At 54.0% G+C, this 19,293-nt stretch overlaps 3 protein-coding genes across 16 annotated transcripts in view; 1 reads left to right on the forward strand and 2 right to left on the reverse strand.

Moving 5' to 3' along the window:
* The window catches only part of UNK (unk zinc finger), a 42,734-nt gene extending 37,492 nt beyond the window's left edge, over positions 1 to 5,242 (reverse strand). For 5 of the 7 annotated variants that reach the window (XM_064151014.1, XM_064151009.1, XM_064151012.1 and 2 more), the window contains exon 1: positions 5,108 to 5,240. In XM_064151014.1, coding sequence (XP_064007084.1) covers positions 5,108 to 5,205 — 98 coding nt within the window. In that variant the 5' untranslated portion in view covers positions 5,206 to 5,240. Of the gene's footprint in view, positions 1 to 5,107 lie in introns of all 7 variants that reach the window. The other 2 variants (XM_064151015.1, XM_064151010.1) reach the window with 2 other exon arrangements.
* Positions 5,243 to 8,870: 3,628 nt separating this feature from the next.
* LOC135179328 (histone H3.3A) lies at positions 8,871 to 10,384 on the forward strand. Its single transcript, XM_064151021.1, has 4 exons — positions 8,871 to 8,978; positions 9,430 to 9,571; positions 9,651 to 9,804; positions 9,903 to 10,384. The coding sequence occupies exons 2-4, from the start codon at positions 9,444 to 9,446 to the stop codon at positions 10,029 to 10,031; spliced, it is 411 nt and encodes a 136-aa protein (XP_064007091.1). The 5' UTR covers positions 8,871 to 8,978; positions 9,430 to 9,443; the 3' UTR covers positions 10,032 to 10,384.
* Positions 10,259 to 17,953, reverse strand: LOC135179327 (uncharacterized). Of its 8 annotated transcripts, XR_010303979.1 has the most exons (17): positions 17,893 to 17,951; positions 17,431 to 17,538; positions 17,273 to 17,345; positions 16,974 to 17,130; positions 16,846 to 16,891; positions 15,870 to 15,928; positions 15,728 to 15,763; positions 14,654 to 14,706; positions 14,231 to 14,363; positions 13,949 to 14,145; positions 13,707 to 13,752; positions 13,540 to 13,605; positions 13,006 to 13,065; positions 12,792 to 12,874; positions 12,527 to 12,621; positions 11,561 to 11,680; positions 10,259 to 11,286 (listed from the first exon to the last, which is right to left on the reverse strand). XR_010303979.1 is itself a non-coding variant. In XM_064151016.1 (16 exons), exons 1-16 carry the CDS (start codon positions 17,927 to 17,929, stop codon positions 11,646 to 11,648), a joined length of 1,284 nt encoding a protein of 427 aa, XP_064007086.1. In that variant the 5' UTR covers positions 17,930 to 17,951; the 3' UTR covers positions 11,299 to 11,645. The 8 variants fall into 8 exon arrangements, 5 of the variants coding, with proteins under 5 accessions (XP_064007086.1, XP_064007087.1, XP_064007088.1 ...); XM_064151016.1 differs by lacking the exon at positions 10,259 to 11,286 and having other exon boundaries at positions 11,299 to 11,680; XR_010303980.1 differs by lacking the exons at positions 10,259 to 11,286; positions 12,792 to 12,874 and having other exon boundaries at positions 11,299 to 11,680; positions 17,893 to 17,953.
* Positions 17,954 to 19,293: the final 1,340 nt, after the last annotated feature.

A 19,293-nucleotide genomic window follows, 5' to 3' on the forward strand; every position in this document is an offset into this window, starting at 1 on the left:
GCACATGCTGTGAAGGCAGCTCTTCCTGTTCACACTCCAGTACTTTTTATTTCCAGCTTCCTGTAACTATTCACACTTCCTAATAAGTTTGTGGTGGGCTTATATTCAGTGCAGTTCACACAGGCTTAAAACCCAGCAATAATAACCAGCTTATGCTGCCCTGAGGAGCTGACAGTTACAGGTAATGAAGTAGCAGCCCATTGGTAAGTCCCTGGTTTAGAAGCACTGACTTGTTCTGCGCTTTCCTATCTCCCTCCCAAGGCTATTACCAAACCTGAAACCAAAAACGCATGGGTTTGGGTTGTTAGGGTTTTTTTAATCATTGTTTGTTTGTGGGGTTCTATTTTAACAACAGTGCTAAGTCTCTGTTTTTCGGTAAGTCCATACCAAGGTTGCCACCACCAAAAGTAAAACAAAGTCAGGGAAACAGTTTGGTGTTTCGAGAGTTCTGATGGTTTTAAAAGGAACACAGAAAGTTTCTAGAAACTATTTCAAAAGGCTAAGCATATTTGCTAGGTTGTGAGGATCACTCCATTCAAGCACAATGGAAGTACAACCTAAATGCTAAGGGTCCTAGAAGAGCAAGCCAGGTACCAGAAAACCCAAACAACAGTTCTGACAATGTGTTTGCTACACTCACCTGGGTTTTGGTTTTCTTTCCGCAGTCAGTCTGCACACTAGAGATCAGACATTTGTGTTCATCCTGCCACTGATAAGACACAGTCCACTGATAAGAAGATAAGGATTACTCTCTGCCACTACAAACACTTCAAGGTGTGGTTTTGTGTACTACTGCTTTGGAGTAAGAATTTAAACCTATGATGCTGAGAAATAAGGCTGTGCACGCAAACTCTTCAGTGAAACCCAAGTCCACCTGTGATCTTGCTGGTGTTATTTCTTCTTCACCCATAGTTCCATTGCTGCCCTAATCACAGCTCCCATTTCAGGCTAAGCAACCACTGTACTCAAAACCTTGTAGATACAAAGACATCTCTGATTTGAGCAAATCTTTGCACCAACCTGATTTTCATCCCTACTTAAAATGCTCTTCACTCAAGTGCACTGGTGCTGCTCCTTCTAAACGGCCGGCATTGAAAAGGTGTAAGATAAAGCCCGAGTGCAAGCCAGCAGTCACTAACATGACAGCAGGACCAACCCTATGGATGCAGTTCTAACATTACTTACAGAGTACTAATCCTTCAGGAATTTCCCACAATTCCTCCCCTCATGCAAAAGGGAAGACAAGGGGTTTTGACTTTCATGCTGTAAAGACACGATGGCAAAGCTTATCTTGCTGTGGTACAAAGGAGGACAGGATGTACTCACAGGCACCTTGCCTCAGAACTCAGGTGAGGGCACAGCCTATGGGGACACAAAAACCTAACATTAATTTACAGGATGGATGCTGGTATTTAAGATGGGAACACTCAAGAGAATGATCTTGAGTAATGATGAGCTAGGTTATGCCCAATGTACTTCTATCCAAATAAGGTGACCACCTAAATCAAGAGCATCTTCAGCACTGCATTTGAGTGTGTGTGGTTTGAACAGACTAGAATGAAGACACTCTTTGTTTGTTTGTTTTATTAAATAGGTTAATCTATCCTCACCCAAACGTTTTCTGCTTTCCTGCAGTGTTAGTAAACTATCTGACTTCCAGGTGACAGCACAGCGAACAAAGAACTGCTCCACTTTCACTTACCTAACTCCTGCCAGATCAATAAGCACACAGGCAGTGGATACAACCTCTACAACTCACAATTAAAGACTCCAGCCTGGCTGAAAACCAAGGAAGTCCATAAAAGGTGAATAGACAGACAGTAGTACCAACACTGTGCTACACCTTAATGCTCCTTGCCTACAACTCCAAGTGACTGATCGCTTGCTTTCAGTTTCTTTGAGCTCAGACTCTACTCACAGGCATCGACAACACATTCAAGACAGACAGAGGCGCACAGAAATAACTGTGCCAGCTAGAGCTAAGAAACAGTGCAAAGGCAATACTTAGTTGAGGTCTCACAGACAAGAGCATACGCACACCAAATCCACTTCCCACTACATGCTATCAGCTAACCCCTGCATGGTGCATCACCCAAAGCAGACCAGAGACACACCAGTTTGCAGTCAGTCAAAGCACAAGCCCATCTTACCCCTCTGCTGACCTCATCATCCTGCTGCAGGAGCTTTGGGACCACCAGGAACAGCCACCCACAGACATCTCTCATCCAGCAACCCAGAGAAAACAACAGCAGTCACTGAGTATTTCGTTACTCACTTCAATTCTACAAACAGAATCACCAGATGAGACCACACCATTTACAATTAGATAGCAAAGTCTGGCATGTACCTGAACGATTTGGGTTCCAGGAGTATCTAGCTGCATGCTACAACTTCTGTCAAGGGCACAAAGTGAGCTTTTAAGCTCTTCTGCTAGCAAAGGTGTGAGATAGCATCACTAATCCTATTTGGTTTCACATTTTCTTTTGCTGTACATCTAGAACAAATACAAAGGCTTCCTGACAGGATCTAGAACAGCAGTTCAAAGCACCTAAAAATCCCACGCAAATAGCAGCAAGAGTTTAGAAATCAACCCTAGCACATCGACCAGAACATTTCCTAACAAATGCAACCAAAACTTTCTGAGGCAGAGATCCTCAGCACCAGATTGTTTGTCCCCAGGGAACAGCAAAGTATGCAGATAATTAAGCTTCCTCGAGTTTACAACTTGTAACCTTCATGTCATTTTATGGAAACAAACTATACTTAAGGAGGGTAACAAAAAAAAATAAAAGGCAGAAAATATTTACATTTTGACAACGTACAACTTGTTCACATGAGCGACCACCAAATAAGCTCCCATATGTTATCAGGAGGAGGCTTGCAGCGTGACGTGACCTAGCGTACAAATCCAAGACTTCCAAAGTATGGCTCACATCCTGCTGTCAGCGCTCGGCAGCCCCCAGACCCACCCCTCGCTTATGGTTAGATTCAGTTTCTCTCTGCAACTGTTTTCATTTGAGTATTTTTAGCACCCATCTGAAAAGACATGTTTTGCCCTCTGGAAAGAAGCTAATTGCACCATCACTTTTGTTCCACACTGTCCCATTTTCCTCTTCTGTTCTTTTCAGCTACCAAATCCTGATATTCCTTCTCCTCTTCCCATTTTTTGAACTCTTTATTCCACTCTTTCATCCCTAATCTGCAATATCCTTGCTTAGCCATGTGACCACCTTCACCTTCCTCTACCTAGCGTGCTTACGCTCTCTCCACCTCAGCATCTTGCCACTTGGGTTTTTCCCTCTCTCACTTTTCACCAGTTGCTTCTCCGTGGCTGGTGTCACCATACCTCCCTCTGTAAATCCACCTGTACCCTCTTCTACAACAACTCCACTCCTAGCAGACACCTTCGGGACAGCTTCTCTCGTAAAGTCACACTTCTACCTGTAGCCACCATCAGAAATAGTAAAGTATCATGTAAGGCTGTGACTTGCCAGCTCACTGGAGATCATGACAGGACCTTCCCAATGGACACACACCCTAGAAGCCCTCACTCTGCCCACAGACCTGACATTCTGAACCTGGAGGAAGAAGATGTCAAACAGCCCGCAATCCCCACAGCAGGCACATGAGTTGTACAGATGCACGCCACTGCATCTCTTGCAGCTCTTTTAATGCTGTGTCCCAGAGTCTGAAGGCAGGGTGTCAAGTCCATCACGAAAACAGAAGCCAAAGAATACAGACCACACTCCAAAGCTGCCCTTCTCAGTGTGGGTGGGGGCATCAACACAAGGGAGAGATATGGGTAATTTGTACCATGTTTTTTCTGTACGCAGACAACACCCTAAAATGATAAGGGCAGACAGTTCAGCACACATATTTTATTCACGAGAGCAGTCCCAAACTTTTTTTAAGGCAGTTAGGGCATATGTGACCTATTTCTATCCATGAACGTGTCCATCACGAGTCCATCCTCACAAAGCCAAAGCCTGCTCTGAGTCCATCTGAGCTGCACAAGCAGAATCCATCACCAGAACATCCAACCCAATTAACTCATTGCAAGTCCAACTCACAGCGCACAAACTCCAGGTCACTCGGAACAACACTGTGAAACAGTATTTTGTTTAGGGATGATAAATTGTAGCAGTAAGCCTCCACTGAAGAGTCATCACCAGTGACATAGATAACACAAACCAAGAGGTGACATATACCAGCTCTGTTTTCTTCACAAGAGAACTGCACCCCAGCAGTGGAAGAAAAGGCGGGAATGGGACAAGCACTTCTCAGGGTTTTCATCTATCGTTTCCTTAGGGGGGGTGGGTGTTAATTCTCCCACACATATGTCAAACACTCCCACAGCTCCCCTGTGGGCAGCTTCTCCAAGTCGCTTGCCCTGGCAAGGACCCCACTCTCACGCCATCAGCACAAGGCACATGCCAGCAGGTTCCAGTCCCAGGGGACTGCCACACGGTGCAGCGTCCCTCACCTCACAACATCTCCTTCCACAGGTGCCCAAGCAGCCTGCTTGGCCTCCTCAGAGGGTACAGGACCGGGGTGACAGCCCAGGGGAGGATGACACTAGAAGCCCAACACGACAAAACAGCACTTCCACCCCTGAGGTGACACACGGGGGGGACTGAGGGAAGGGGTAACCACCCCGGCCGGATGGCACGCACAAGGCTGGGGCACACAGACGACAACCAGCCCGCCGTCACTTCACAGGGGTGCCGGGGCTGTGATGGCGGCCGACCCGCTGCAAGGGCCAGGCCCCCGCCGCACGTACACGCAGACCCACCCCGAGCAGGCCGAGGGCGCCGGTGCCCCGCCGCCCCGGTGCATCACGGTCGGCGCGACCCGCGATGTCGGGGGGGGGGGGGGGGGTCGGGGGGAATAGTCGCTCATCCCCCGCCCCCCTTCTCTTCTCCCCCACCCCCCCACCCCCACCCCCGCAGGCGGGACCCGCCGGCCCGCGCCGGCTGGGGCCGGTTCCAGCCGGTGCCGAGCGGGGCTGGGCGGCGGGTCTCCGTGCGCGCGTGCCGCACGCTGCCCGCTGACGTCAGGCGCGTGTTGGCGCGCGGGCGGGCGGCGGCGGGGAGCTCTCGCTACGTACGTGTAGTGCTGCGGCTTCTCGGGCTGCGCCTGCAGCGCGCTGGCGGCGCTCGCCGGCCCGGCCGCGGCGGGGCCGCTCGCCACCGGGCCCTTGGACATGCCTCTTCCCTTCCGCTCCGGCCGCCGCCGCCACCGCCGAGGAGACCTTTATTATTCACTCTGCGCGGTCCGCACGGAGGGCGCCGCGCGCAGGCGCCGCCGCCGCCATTGCCGCCCCGGTGTGCGGGGCTGGGCGGGAGTTGTAGTCCCGCCGAACGCGCGCGCTCCGCCAGCCCGGGACGCGGCGGGCGGCGGCTTCCGGCCGACGGGACTACAACTCCCAGAGGCGCCCCGCGGCGGCGCGGGCCGTACTTCCGGCTGCGCGGGGGGCGACGGCATTTGTAGTGCGAGGGCGGGGGGGAGCGGGCGTCTCGCCGGGGCGCCCCCCAGCGGCGGGGCGGGATCGCTCCCTCCGGGAGGCCTCATCGGCGGGGCCGGCCCTGCGAACCAGACCGATGGCACCGAGCCCTGTGGACAGCCCGGGCTGTGCATCCCAGCCCATCCTGGCAGGCAGAAGAGGACGTGGAGGAGGCTGGGCCAGGATACCTTCGAGAGGATGGGGAGTTATTTGTGGCGAACAGCCTCACTTCCTTCCTCCCCCCACTTCCCACCGCCTCAGGGACCAAGCCTGGACGTGGGAGCATGGCGCCCCAGCCAAGGGGTTATTTTAGTGTTGGCATCTCTCCTTGCTCCTCGGCCTTCCCCACCCACGGGACGACGCCGTGCAGGAAGTGCCTGGGAATAGCACTGCAGTCCCAAGGAACAGAAGGATAAAGTCCCAGCGAGGGGCAAGAACCTACCTCCGAATAGGTGACACTTACAGCCCCAGGCTGCTGGGTCGCCAGGAGATCACAGGGGCTCTCTGTTCTCTTGGGGGGAACATACCCCTCTGAAGGAGCCCTGTCCAAGGAAGAGGCTGAATTCCCACGTGAAGAGCTTCCTCCATAAACTAACTTCTCTCCCAGGGAAGGAAATGATACGAGTTTCTTTTAATAGGACTTTGATCTCTTGGGCTCCACACAGGACCGCTTGCCCGACCAGGATCCTGCAGCTGTGGTAGAGGGCAGTGAGGATTCATAAGGCAAACACCTTTTTTAACTCTGCCAACACACGCAGGGTGAACGATGTTAATAATAAACTTTCAGGCCTGGTCTGCCTGCTGCCCGTGCAGCTGTTTTGGGGAGGGAAATAACTTTTTCAGGTCTCATTGACACTGATTCAGCAGCTACTGCAGTCAGGCTTTCGCTGGGGTGATGTAATAGCTGATTCCCCTGCAGGAGTAAGTCACAGGATATCGATACCTTCTTAATCATCTAAGAACCCTCGAAGGGAGGTTGGAGCACTGTAATTGCAGCCTTAGTCAGGTAGAACAACTTTTCATTAGTCAATACCTGTGGAGGTGTTTGTTAGTATCTACACCTGGATACCCTCCCCCTTAGATTCCCTGTCAGCAGCGAGCCTGCAGGATAAAAACAGCTTCCCACTGGAAACCATCAGCGTGTGCTCAGGGATTTGGAAACCACAGGCTCAAAGCCTCGTACACTGATGTTTACATTACAATCCAGTGCTGACACCATTTCCTCTTTCCAATTCTCTTTAGTCTCACAGCCATGACAACACAACACACGCTCTGACAGGCGTCAGGGGAATGCTTAGGACATGCCAGGTGCTTGTGCCCAGGCTGCATTTACTTCCATCTCCTTAAAGTGAGCTCATTTGCTCTCTTCAGCTTTGTTGTATCTTTCCCTCAGCCGGTTTCATCCAACAGGATCCACAAAGAGAGCAAGAAATAGAAGTATCACTAAAATAAGAAGCTAAGCTGCCAGTGCTCTGTCTCCTGGTCTGAGTTAAGAGAGGGAGGAGGGTTAATAGAGCTCCTGTCACTTGTTCAGTGTCCGGCCCAGCCCTGACCCTTGACACTATGAAACACGGGAAAGGAAATGACCAGGGAGCCTCTCAGCTCCTAGCAACAAACGTTAGGCCCTGCTCTGATGGCTTCAGTGACAGTGGAGCATGCTCTTAAACAGAAGAAATTTCGAGCACACGCTGTTGCCATCAGGGCAGGTTTCTAGGTTCCTTCTTCCTGAGCCTGGACAGCTCAGATGAAAGGGGACTTCTTTACCTGCTTTTCACAGCACCTATAATGCAAATGATTGTTTACCAACGCCTCTCAAGTCGTTCCGCCGATACGCAGCTCTTTTGTCTCCAATAAATAATTAACATTTTTCTTTATGAGAGAGAAAACAACCTGAAAATGCGGATCAGAGGCAGAGGAGAGGTGCAGGAGGTGAGGTCCCGCTGGCAGCACCGGCCTGAGCACACGTCACAGTCCAGTCACACCACGTTGGCACATGTTTGCTTGACTTTACCAGAGCAGAAGATGCTCTCCCACCATCCTGGGTGTTGGCCCCAAGAGAATTTCACCTTTGAGGACGCAAAACCTCATGCAAAGTCTCCATGATTACAGTTTCTGGAGCTGAGGGATACCTTCAGGAGCAGTTGTTATGAAGGCGTCTGTTTGCTGTATATTGTGCTACAACTGCAGGGCATTTAAGACTTGTTCCTCCTGCTCATGGTACCTGATTCTCCCTTCCCATGGGTGCAGGGACCTGCCTTTGCTTCCAGCAGTTGCCACAGATACAATTAAGTAATAAATATATAGTGAGGCACAACTTTCAAGGCAGAAACTTCCCTCAAAACCCAGTGTTTTTATTTCATTGCCATTTATGTTCCTAGATGATACCAACAGGGAACATGGATTCTGGCTTTCCACTTCCAAGGAAACTTCGAAATATACTTTACCACCCACGGCAACACACAAAGTTGGTGGAATCTGGGGATGGAAGGCACACAGAGACACAACCTCAACCCCTCCCTGCTCCCAGGGCAGGCACACGGTCCCTGCTGGTCCTTCCAGGGCCAAAGGTCGGACTTGTGGAGGAGGACTAGCCACAGACCAGCAGGTTCATCCAGTCCGAACCCCAGGCCTCTGCCAAGGCACGAAGCACCAGCGGCGCTTCTTTGCGGGGGCTTCACCCGCCCCCACCGACACTCGCGAACGCGGCGGGTGTAAGGGGAGTGACGTGGGTCTGAGCGCACCGGGACAGGGCCCGCGTCACCCGTCCCCGTCCCCGTCGCGACCTTGCCCGAGGGCTGCCACTCCCAGAAGAAGCGGCGGGGGGGGGGGGACGGGACGGGACCCACCGCCCCCCCGGGCGGCCCCGCAGCCTAGCCCGGCCCTCACCGCTCGCAGAATCCCCCGCCAGGCACCTCGGCAGCAGGAGAGCCGCTCTGCGGCGGGTGGGAAGCCGGGCTGGGAGGCGGCGGGGGTCACCGGGGCCCGTCCGGGGGGTGCCCGGTGGAACTCGTCGCGCCCCGGCACCGCTCGCCCCTCTCCTATTGACTTCCCATTGTGGAGCTTTGCAACAAAGGGTAGGATCCAAACCGTGCCTCGTTTCGTCCAATCAGCGCTCAGAATGCCCGCCCGCCGGTGATTGGCCCCTTCTCACCTCACAGTGCCCAATCAAACGCTTACTTTAACAACCAATCAAAAGCTAGACTTGCATCCAATCAGCGCAGAGGAACTGAAGCACGGCCTTTGTGTGTCGTGACGTCAAGGCGCCGGCGGAGGTCCCTACCAATGGCAGGGCGCGCTGCTTCTAGGTATTGTGAGGTCACCGCGCTGTGTGCCGCCCCCCGGTATAAAAAGTGTGTCCCCGCGGCAGGGAGGGCGCAGTGAGGGGGTGATTAGTTGCCGGACGGATCGTGGCAGCAGCAGCGCAGACTTCAGTGCGCAGCGCTACCAGCGTCGGTGCTTTCTTCTTCTCTGAGCGGTAAGTGGCGGGCGTCGGGCGCGTTGGCTGGCTGGGTGGAGGGGCCTCATCGTTGTCGGTGGCCTTGGTTTCTCCTGAAGCCCGGTATATAGGCCGGGCCTTGCCTACGTGCCCCGAGTCACGCCACGTTCCCATCCCCCCATCCTTGGGGCGGCCTTGGAGGAAGCAGGAGGCGGCATGACTCAGTCCGCTTCCCCCGGGAAGGGTGGGGAGCGGTTGGGCACGAAGCGGGGGCGGAGGGGGGAACCGTGACTCCTCCTCCCCCTCCCGGGGGAGGCCGCTGGCCGCCTGCCCGCCTCAGCGGCGGGGGAGGGGGACAAGCTCGCCGACATCTGCCGCTTCTGGGAGTTCAGGGGATTGAACGAGGCCGGGGGGGGGGCGGCACACTGGCTCCCGCTGCGGTGTGGATGGGGCGAACTGGGCCTTGCGTCACGAGTGGCTGTTTCCTTAGGTAAGTGAAGAAAAATGGCCCGTACAAAGCAGACCGCCCGCAAGTCCACTGGGGGGAAGGCTCCCCGTAAGCAGCTGGCAACCAAGGCGGCTCGGAAAAGCGCTCCCTCTACCGGTGGCGTCAAGAAGCCTCACCGCTACAGGTAAGGCCGCCGGCACGGCAAGGCCCTGCCCGCCGCAACCCTGGCGCCGGCTCACCCACTCCCTCCTTCCTCCACCCAGGCCGGGCACTGTCGCCCTCCGTGAGATTCGTCGCTACCAGAAATCCACGGAGCTGCTGATCCGCAAGCTGCCCTTCCAGCGGCTGGTCAGGGAAATCGCCCAGGATTTCAAAACAGACTTGAGGTTCCAGAGTGCAGCCATCGGTGCGCTGCAGGTACTGGCTAACGGCCTGCCTGGGCCTCGGTACTCGCGGCGCTGAGCCTGCTTCGCTGAGGGTTTCTAACGACATTTCTTCTTGTGCTCTTGAAACAGGAGGCCAGCGAAGCATATCTGGTGGGTCTGTTTGAAGATACAAACCTGTGCGCCATCCATGCCAAGAGAGTCACCATCATGCCCAAAGATATCCAGTTGGCTCGCAGGATACGGGGAGAGAGGGCTTAAGTGAAGGCTGTTTTTATGGTGTTTTGTAGTAAATTCTGTAAAATACTTTGGTTTTAATTTGTGACTTTTTTTGTAAGAAATTGTTTATAATATGTTGCATTTGTACTTAAGTCATTCCATCTTTCACTCAGGATGAATGCTAAAAGTGACTGTTCACATAAACCTCAGTGATGTTGAGCCTCGGTGCTCAGGAGTGACAAGTTGCTAATATGCAGAAGGGATGGGTGATCTTTCTTGCTTCTCATGCATGTTTCTGTATGTTAATGACTTGTTGGGTAGCTAAACTTGTAAGGTACTAGAATTGATATAAATGTGTACAGGGTCCTTTTGCAATAAAACTGGTTATGACTTGATCCAAGTGTTTAACAATTGGGGCTGTTAGTCTGACCATACATCACTGTGATCAAATGTGGACTTTTCGGAGGGTGAAGCTACAAGTCTTAACCACAGTGTAACTTACAGTTTCCTAAAAGAAAAAAAAAAGTAAACCTGGCAGCTATAGAATACACTATGTGCATTTATAATAGCTATTTTATATATTGTAGTGTCAACATTTTTAAATTAAATGTTTTACATTCACATGTGAGGACTCTTTGTCATTTGGTTTGTATGGGCTTGAAGCTGCTTTTTCCTCCTGGCTCTGGTTAGGTGCTCTCTAGTCCTGCAGTGCTGCTCTGGCAACTTAACCTTGTATGCCAACAGCATGGAGAACTTGCCCTGGCCCTCTTTGGAGGCTTCTGTAGTTGAGTCACTGCTCTTAGCCAGGAAGAGCTGAGGCCCTGGGGCATGGAGCAGAGAAGGAACCTAGGTACCAGCCTCGTGGTAGATCTTTTTTTGTGTGAAGTGTTAGCTTTATGACTTAAGCTTTCAGGCACAGCTCTAGCCTTTCCTCCTTTCCAGTAGATGCAGGGGTGAGTTCGGTGGTGTGACTGATGGGTCCTGCTTGAAGCAAAACCAGAGTGGTGCCTGCTGTAGTGTGGGGGAGTTTGTGGGGCCTGTCCACATGACTAAGTCCCAGTTAATAACAGCAGCCAGTGCTGTGGTGAAGCTCATTATACAGCCTGAGAGCATATGGGCTGCTGAGCAGCTGGATGGGCGTGGGGTAAGACTCATTTCCCATCTAAGCCTTTTTTGATGAGGCAGGATTACACTTGGACCTTCACTTGGGAGCAGCTCTGGGGCCTGAGAGTGTGCTGGTTTCCTCAGCAGCCCTACCTGGTTGGGTTGTGGTGGAGCAGAGCTGTTCAGACTCCATCTGAAATGGGTAATTAAGATGTAAATGGTGTGGTGAGGAGGCCTCGCCTGTTCCAGAACAGGCTGCACTAGTGAGGCAGGAGGGAAGCAGCACAGGGAAGCAGCTCAGCCAGATCATCTTGATTTATTTCCATGAAATGAAAGGTGGCAGAAGTGGCATTTGGGGAGCAGAGCAACCCTGGTTGCTAACAGAGCTGCGGACATGTCTGTGCTGCTCTCCTGCAACACTACAGAGTGGCTATGGTCACAGCGCAGCCTTCCCCACTCTTCACTACCTGGGCTCCTGCTCCCCGTGTATCAGGGTCTGTGCCAGTTGGTGTGCTGCTGGGCAACCTCAGGGCTGCAGCCAAGGCTCCTTTATCACACGAACCACTCCGTGTGCTTAAACCCTGCAGCTGGAGAAACAGAAGCTGCTCACCACTCCTGAAAAAGCTTCCTTGCCACCCTCTCCTACACCATTCCAAGTCTGCCTGGAGCATACACGCAGCCCCTGGTCAATGCTATTATCAGAGCTGCTAACACGTGTTCTAAAACGACCCCAGATTAGGTTTTCAACAATAATTTTGTAAGCGAAAATAATTTCTCTGCACCCACATTGCAAAAACTTAATTGCTCTAAAGGCCTGGAGCAAACTCAACACCCTCTCAAACTCCAGCTGATGCTACCTGATCCATGCAGGCTTGTCCTAAGTGGTAGAGCCCAACAAGGGCGACACCTGGCAGAGATGTCCCCACAAGAAACAGACACGTGGGGCTTTCGTTGGTGCCCCACAAGCTCTCTGACAGGGGAAGCTGGCAGCACTCAGGCTGCAAACAAGACTCTCAAGCACTGGGATTTATGTGTGTTTGATTTGGTGCTGAGCTGCAGTAGCAGGCTGGGCTCCTGCAGGAAGAGTATGCTTTAAAATAACATCCCTCGAAAACAACGTTTCCTCCAAGGTCTTGGTGGAAACAATGAACCATCTGGGTATGCCCAGAAGCTGTTTCTTAAAATAAAATCACTGTCTAGCAGTTTCTTAAAAAAAAAAAAAACAACAAAACCCCCACAAAACCTATCAAAATCAAAGATGCAAGACAAAACCCAAACCCACCAGCAAACGCTATCAAAGGCTCCATTCATCTCGCTAACCTCAACGAAAAGACATTAAGTCAGCTCCTGCATGTGGTGGACCCCGAGCAGCAATTCTTGGTACTCCATGATCTCCCTGTGATGCTGGCTGAAGGCATAAACCCTTCCCTTACCGATTCTCCTGATGATTTCCTCACATTCCTGCTCAGAACTGGATGCAAACACCAGGCAGTCGAATGTGCTCCCATCAGGGCTCTCTGGGGAAGTGCTAAAAATGGAAACATGTACATTAGGCGGCAGAGAGCGCGGTGCTGAAAGCCCAGCCCTGGCTTGTAACCACACCAGAGACCCTGCGGCTGGGATGGAAATTGCTTGTTTGTGTTCTGGGGCCCACATCCCTCTCAATCTCTGCTCCCAGCACCCACGGGCAGCACTTACGCCACGCAGAAGCCAAATAAATGGCTGCTGTCCGTGCAGCGTCCCACGCAGGAGATGGTGGGGTAAGGGTAGCGGCACAGGAGCTGTGCAGAGGACAGGAGGGAGGTGGTGTTGGGGGGCTCCAGTCACTCTGCCCCCATGACTCCTCCAGCAGAGCTCCTTGTGCCATGAGAGCAGCAGGAGTCACCCAGACCTTGGCTTGTCACTTGCTTACCTTGGAAGAATTCCTCTCCTGCACAAGGACTTCTGTTTCTTTCACGTCAAACAAAACCTCCTGAAGGGGAGATGAAGAGGTAATCCCAACCCATCATAGAGTCCCAGCCCTATTTTCAGTAAGATGCTTAAAAGAGAGAGATTATTCAAAAGCAGAGGTGAGGAAGCACAGCTAAGTTGCCTCTGTGCTGCCTGTTTTTCACCACTCAGTGCCATTCTTGAATCTTTTCACAAACAACTCCCCTGCAAAAGCTCAAGCAACAGTGACCTGGGCCCTAAAAGGATCAGGCTCAGCCTCCCCACACTTTCCCAAGTGCCTTCCTGCTGCTGGTGGTGTTTTTTCTCCTTTAATGCTCCCTTCTGGCTGCAGAGATCCTTCCAACTAGAGTCAAAAATCCCACCGCGATGAGAGGTGTTGCATAATCAGGCAGGCAAAGGAAACCAAGCAGGAAAAAACATCCCTGGGCAATGCCTGCTTGTCCCTGCAGTTCTCCCTTGGAGTCCATCCTGGGATGCCCTCAGCCCCATCTCTCACCCGCACTGGTGAGCGTCTCTCCAGCACGGCGGGGATGGCATGGGCCAGCACCTCTTTGCCACCATACTGAAATGGAATGGGAGGAAGGGAATAACCCACGGGGCAGATGAAAAGAAACACAGCAGAGATAATTCACCCCCAGGCAGGTCTCTGCCCCACCGCCTCACCTTCCCAACGCTGGTCTGGCCGAGGTACCGCAGCTTGTAGAGCAGCCTGAGAACAAAAGGGCTTGGAAGCATCAGAGCAAGGACCTCACACATCTTCCTCCTGCTCTTTGCAGGGGAAGCTGCTCACAGCTTCCCACTGTCCGCAGGCTATAAGAGCAGCTCTGGTCCAACAGCCTTGAGAACAGGGATAGCATGGCCATGGGGCTGCCCCGATGGTGGCACCCCAAGCCCAGGGCTCCCACCTGCCCCCCTGCAGCCGCCGTGGCTCCTCCTTGCCTCTGCGCCGGGGGCTGTGCTGGAGCTGGAACTTGGGCTCCTTCTCCTTCAGGACCTTCAGGTAGGGCAGCAGTGGCTCATAGACCTCCCCATCGTGCCACCGCCACCGCAGCAGGCGGAAGCTGAGTGGTTGTCCCTTCAGCTTCTGCAGCAAGGCCCCAGCCTGGAGGGATGAGAGGGAAGCAGAGGGGAGGATGGGGGGCATGAGAGAGGAAAACAGAGGGGATGACCCAGCCTCCCACACTCACCTGCCCACTGTAGGCATTTCTCAGTGAGCAGCCATTGATCTCATCAAGGATGTCACCAGCCAGCACCACCTCATCCACCTCTGCCTGGCTCTCAGGGAGCACCTCGGTGACAAAGACTCGGCCATCCACATACCTGGGGGTGCAGTCAGGCCCTGGCTCAGCTCTGTGAGCCCAGCTCAGCTATCCCAACCTTTCTGTACCATCTGCAAAGCTTCACTGATACACAGAGGCAGGGAAAAGCCACCCCACAGAGAAGAGATACCAGCAAGTCCAAGCTGATGGGGGAAAAAAGCACCAAAACAGTCCCCATGGCCTCAGCAGAGCATTTATCTACCCCCCCTTTTTTGGGGGGGGGTGGGGAGGGTGAGTGCCACTGTGTCCAGATCTCACTGGACAGTGGAGAGGAAGATCAAAGGCTCCTACCTGAGCACCATCCCCAGTGTGTGGCACGGGACCATCTCATAAGTGATGCACACCTGAAGGAGAGTGACAGCTGACAGTGGCCCCAGAAATGGCCACAGGATGCCAAAAGAGAGCATGATCATGATAAGGGACAGAATGGGGACCCCCTACCCTAGATAATTTCTGCCTCTGATACCAAACAAGGGTGTCATAAGCCAGGGAGAGGCCAATCCCCAGTGCCTCACGCTGGGCTGGGCCCATCAGTGCCTGTTTGTCCCTTATTCTCTCTTGAGATTTGGCTATGCTCAGACCCCAGAAGGACAAACCTAAATAAATGAGATGGGCAAAGCAGCAGGTAAACACTCAACTCAGCCATGAGCCCTCCTCCTTCGCCCCACGCAGCTGGGGGAGAGCTGCCACCCCTCCCTGAAGCCACTGCCATTTGCAGCAGCACTTACTGTCACATCGCATTAGCCAGGGACCCGAAAGCAACCAGCTCAGCTGGGAGCTCTTGCTGTTAGAAATGCCCCAAAGCCAGGGGCATCCCAGCCTCTGCAGCAGCAGCACAGCTCGACACACACCACAGCCCACTCCAGAGCTGCCTTGAGCTTTTTTGGGGGTATTCTTTTGGGTTCAAAAGGCAGCAGAGGGATGCTCTTCTTTTTTCAAAGGCATCAAAAGCATCCCTGCTGCTCTCAGTGCCTGCACTGGAATTTCAGTGAGCAAAACCAAGAGCAAAACCAGCTGATGCTTAAATCTGTGTCAGACCAGGGAAATGGGGGCTTAGGGGCAAGAAATCAAGGAAAGGAGCATAGGAAGACTTAATTTATGTCAGCAGTTTAGACCTGAGTACTGCTGTTGCTTGGGTTTCTCCCAGGAACGTTGGGATGAGCAGGCACCAGGCAGGATCCAGCCTTGGTGGCAGAGGTGGCTCTGCTCGTGCTGGTAAACCTGAGCCAGTCCAACCCCAGCTGTGGCTGGGTGGAGAACTGCGTGGCAACCCCTCCCTGCCAAATCCTTCCTGCCTTTCTCCTTTGAGTCTGCACCGAGGGCCAGGTGGCAGAAGGATGGCTCTGGGGAAAGACGTGCTCTTACCGGCAGCAGCCAGCTCTCGTCCAAGAAGCTGCAATTCTGCAAACAAAGGAGTGTCAGCACCATGGGTGCTGGCGAGAAAGGAACCAAGGCCCCGTGCTGGCAGCCGTGTGCCAGCCACCACCCCACCAATTTGTCACTGTACCTGCAGGTCCAGGGAGAAATCCATCTCTGTCACCACCAGCAGCAGCGAGAGGAAAGGCTCTGCAGAGAGATGGGGATGGAGTGGTAGTGTCACCGCTGAGTTCCCGGCTGCCACAGCCTCACAGGACCATGGCAGAGTGCCGAGTAAAGCCGTTTTTGGTGAGACTAATGAGCCCTGGAGAGCGAGGCCCTGAGAGTATCCCAGCACTGCAGCACCCAGGCTGCTGCTGGAGGCTCATCCCAGGCTCCTGCTGCAAGCACAGGGAGAGAAGCGCCGCAGCTCAACATCCCATTTTCCAAATTCAGACCAAAGCTCACAGTAAATACTGCTGATGTGCAACTTTCTCTCCATTTCTGCCCCTGAATGCAGTGCAGAGCTGCCCAGGCTCTCCTGTGTGAGCCTGGCAGTTACAGTGACAGAGATCTGCAGTCTGCTCATGCACCAGCAGCATGGGTGATTTATAAGCCATCTAGGTACAGGTTTAACACGAGGTTATTTATCATAATCAGGAGATTAAAGGCTTTCACCCTGGCCTGCCTCCCCCCAAGGAGCACAGCTGTGGATGGAGTGGCACAGCCTGTCAAGGCAACACAGCTATTTATTGCTGAGCACCCCCTGCGTGACCCCTCGCACAGGACTACAGCTGGGCCAGGCCACATCAGATCCAGACTTCTGGGGCTACTTCAGCCAGTACCCTTGATGGGAAGAAATAACACAGAAGACATTTCAGAAGCAGTTTCCCTATCTTATGGCATTAAACCCAACTTTAGACCAATTCACTGTTTAAATATTTACACCTTTTTTTCCATCACTGCAGCAGCCTGTTTAGATTTTACCACTAAATTTGGCTTTAATAATTACAGTGGTCGATTTTCCTTCCCCAACCCCACCGCTGCCCAGCAGCACAGTGCCATAACACCCATGACAGCTGCCCGAGGGCAGGTTACATCCCACCCTGGAGGATCCACCGTCCTACCCAGCAGTTCTTCATTGCCGAGGATGGAGCTCACTGGATCGTAAAACTGAAACAGAGAAATGGCACCATTAAGCCTCTGTTTTGCTGCCCATTACTCATGGGTATCAGCTCCCCACCGTGTGCTGCACCTCCAGGAGCCTGGGAGTCTGTGCCAGCTCCCTCACAGCCGCTGCCAGCACCTTCTCCTGCAGGGCCAAGCGCAGGAAGTACCGCCCATGGCCCTGTGCTGTCTGCACCTTCTCACAGCCACCTGCTTTTTGGATGCTGGTGGAGAGGGGGCTTAGCCTGTTTGGGGAGAGGGGAGAGAGATCAGGGGTGAAACTTTGGGAGCATCCTCCCTGCTCCTGGGGCCTTTGGCATGAGCACATTGCAATGAATGCCACCTTGGTTCAGAAGTTCATCCCCAGACCAGCTGGATGCCACTCACCTGCCAGTGCCCGCCGTGGGAAGCTGCTCCAGCCAGTGCCAGTAATCCCGTCTCCTGAAGCCCCAGGCTGGCTCTGCAGGAGAAAAGCAGCACGAGGCTCTTTGTCACAGGCACCGGGACACCGCCACCCCCTGCCTGGGCACATAGGACCCACTCACGCTGGAGTCCCTTGCGCAGGATGTTCTCCAACAGCTGGCAAAGCGAGGCGAGGTGAGGCGAGGTGTCCGTGCAGGGTCCCCCGACCTCCCGCAGCCGCAGCACCCCACCTGCAGGGAGGGGACCTTCAGAAGCCTTGGGTGATCCGCACAGAGGGAAGCACCCACGGGAACGCCTCAGGGTGGGTCGCTGATGCAGCCGGAGAAGCCCCACACCTGGGCAGAAAGCAACCCACCCCAGCTACCCGCAGCCTGAGCGGGCACAGACTCAGCTTAAACTTCCTCACGGTCAAGGCCAGGGGCAGCAGCGCAGGTGCAAACACTCGGGCGGGCAGGCGGCGGGCCGGGCCGGGCCGTGCCACGGCAGCCCCCGGACCAGCCCCGCCGCCGGTGCAGCTAGGGGCCAGTTCCCAGACGAGAGCTGCCAGAAGAAGCAGGTCCCGGCCCCGGGGCGCCCACGCTTACCTTTGAGGGCGATCAGCAGCGGCTCCTTCCTGGCCATTGGCTCTCACTCCCGCCCCCAGCCCCCTCAGGGCGTCCCGTGGAGGCGGCCGGGCAGGAACCGGGAACCGGGACGGGCCCCGCCCCAGGAGCGCAGCTGCAGGGCCCCGGAGAGGGGGTGGGGGAGAACTGCTGGTTCACACCCGCCCGCGTACCTGCCTCCGCTGCTGCGTGCGGCATCGCTCGGCTGGCATCGCTGTGCGGGCCGGCACCGTGTGTATGTCTGCAGCACATGGGAGCATGAGCGTGTGGGCACCGAGACGGATAGCATGGCCAAGGGCAAGGTCCTGCAGCTGGCCATGGCAACCCTAAGCACAGGTTCAGCCCTGGGGGATGATGGACGAGGAGCAGCCCTGTAGAGAAGGATTCGGGGGTGTTGGTGATTGAAAATTTGACAGGAGCTGGCACCATGTGCTGCCAGCCCAGACCCAGCTGTGACTTTGGATGATCTTCAGCAGTGTGGGCAGCAGGTGAAGGAAGGAGATTCTGCCCCTCTGCTATGCTCAGCAAAGACCCCATCTGCAGTGCTGGGGCCAGCTCTTGAGTCCTCAGCACACGAGAGACAGGGGCCTGCCGGAGTGGGGCTAGAGGAGACCACAATAGTGACCCAGCGGCTCTAGCCCCTCTATTGTGAGATTAGGCAGAAAGAGTTGGGGTTCACTGCTTAAATGGGGGGGCTGTAAGAATGGTGGGAAAGGACTGTACCAGGCAGTGTAGTGACAGGACAAGGAGCAACAGTTCTAAACAAAAGGAGGGAGATTTAGACTAGATGTAAGGAAGAAATTGTTTACACGGGGTGGCAAGACACTGGCCCAAATTGCCTAGAGAGGTGGGAGATGCCCCATCCCTGGAACCATTGCAGGTCAGGTTGTTTGGTGCTCGGGCAGCCTGCTCTAGTTGCAGACATCCCCGCTGACTGCAGGAGGACTGGGCTAGGTGATTTTTAAGGTCCTTCCTACTCAAACCATTCTATGATCCTATATATGTTTATACTTACACATATGTTAAAGGCATAGACAGATGCTGATGTATAGAGGTATAACAGACAGTGCCCCCTACATGCAGACAGAGCTGCACCTAATAAACCACATGCACTGGTTATGTGCGTTGGCATAAGATGCATCTACAACAGGGGCAGGTGGGCATATACGTCCGTATGTATCCACATTAACATTAGCACAGCGCAGGCACTGGGGTGTGCATGTGGCTGTAGAGATGCAAAAGTCCCAGGGCGCTGGCACCGCCATAGGCACACACAGGGGTGGTACAGGTGTGACTCTTGCCCTCCTGTAGGGATGCCCACGCACGGATGCCCCTCCCGAGGCCGCAGCCTGCGTGGATCGGGAAGGATTCGGAGGACCGTCC

Source organism: Pogoniulus pusillus, chromosome 11, assembly GCF_015220805.1.
Source record: "Pogoniulus pusillus isolate bPogPus1 chromosome 11, bPogPus1.pri, whole genome shotgun sequence".
Lineage (NCBI taxonomy): Eukaryota > Metazoa > Chordata > Aves > Piciformes > Lybiidae > Pogoniulus > Pogoniulus pusillus.

Excerpts from the sequence above, each read along its gene's own strand:
- LOC135179328 (XM_064151021.1), top strand. The coding sequence starts at position 9,444 with ATGGCCCGTACAAAGCAGACCGCCCGCAAGTCCACTGGGGGGAAGGCT. Across the intron at positions 9,572-9,650 it reads AAGAAGCCTCACCGCTACAG|GCCGGGCACTGTCGCCCTCC; the intron begins GTAAGGCCGCCG and ends TCCTCCACCCAG. Across the intron at positions 9,805-9,902 it reads CAGCCATCGGTGCGCTGCAG|GAGGCCAGCGAAGCATATCT; the intron begins GTACTGGCTAAC and ends CTCTTGAAACAG.
- LOC135179327 (XM_064151016.1), bottom strand. The coding sequence starts at position 17,929 with ATGGCCAGGAAGGAGCCGCTGCTGATCGCCCTCAAAG. Across the intron at positions 16,892-16,973 it reads AGACTCCCAGGCTCCTGGAG|TTTTACGATCCAGTGAGCTC; the intron begins GTGCAGCACACG and ends TCTCTGTTTCAG. Across the intron at positions 13,066-13,539 it reads AGAGACGCTCACCAGTGCGG|GAGGTTTTGTTTGACGTGAA; the intron begins GTGAGAGATGGG and ends TCTCCCCTTCAG.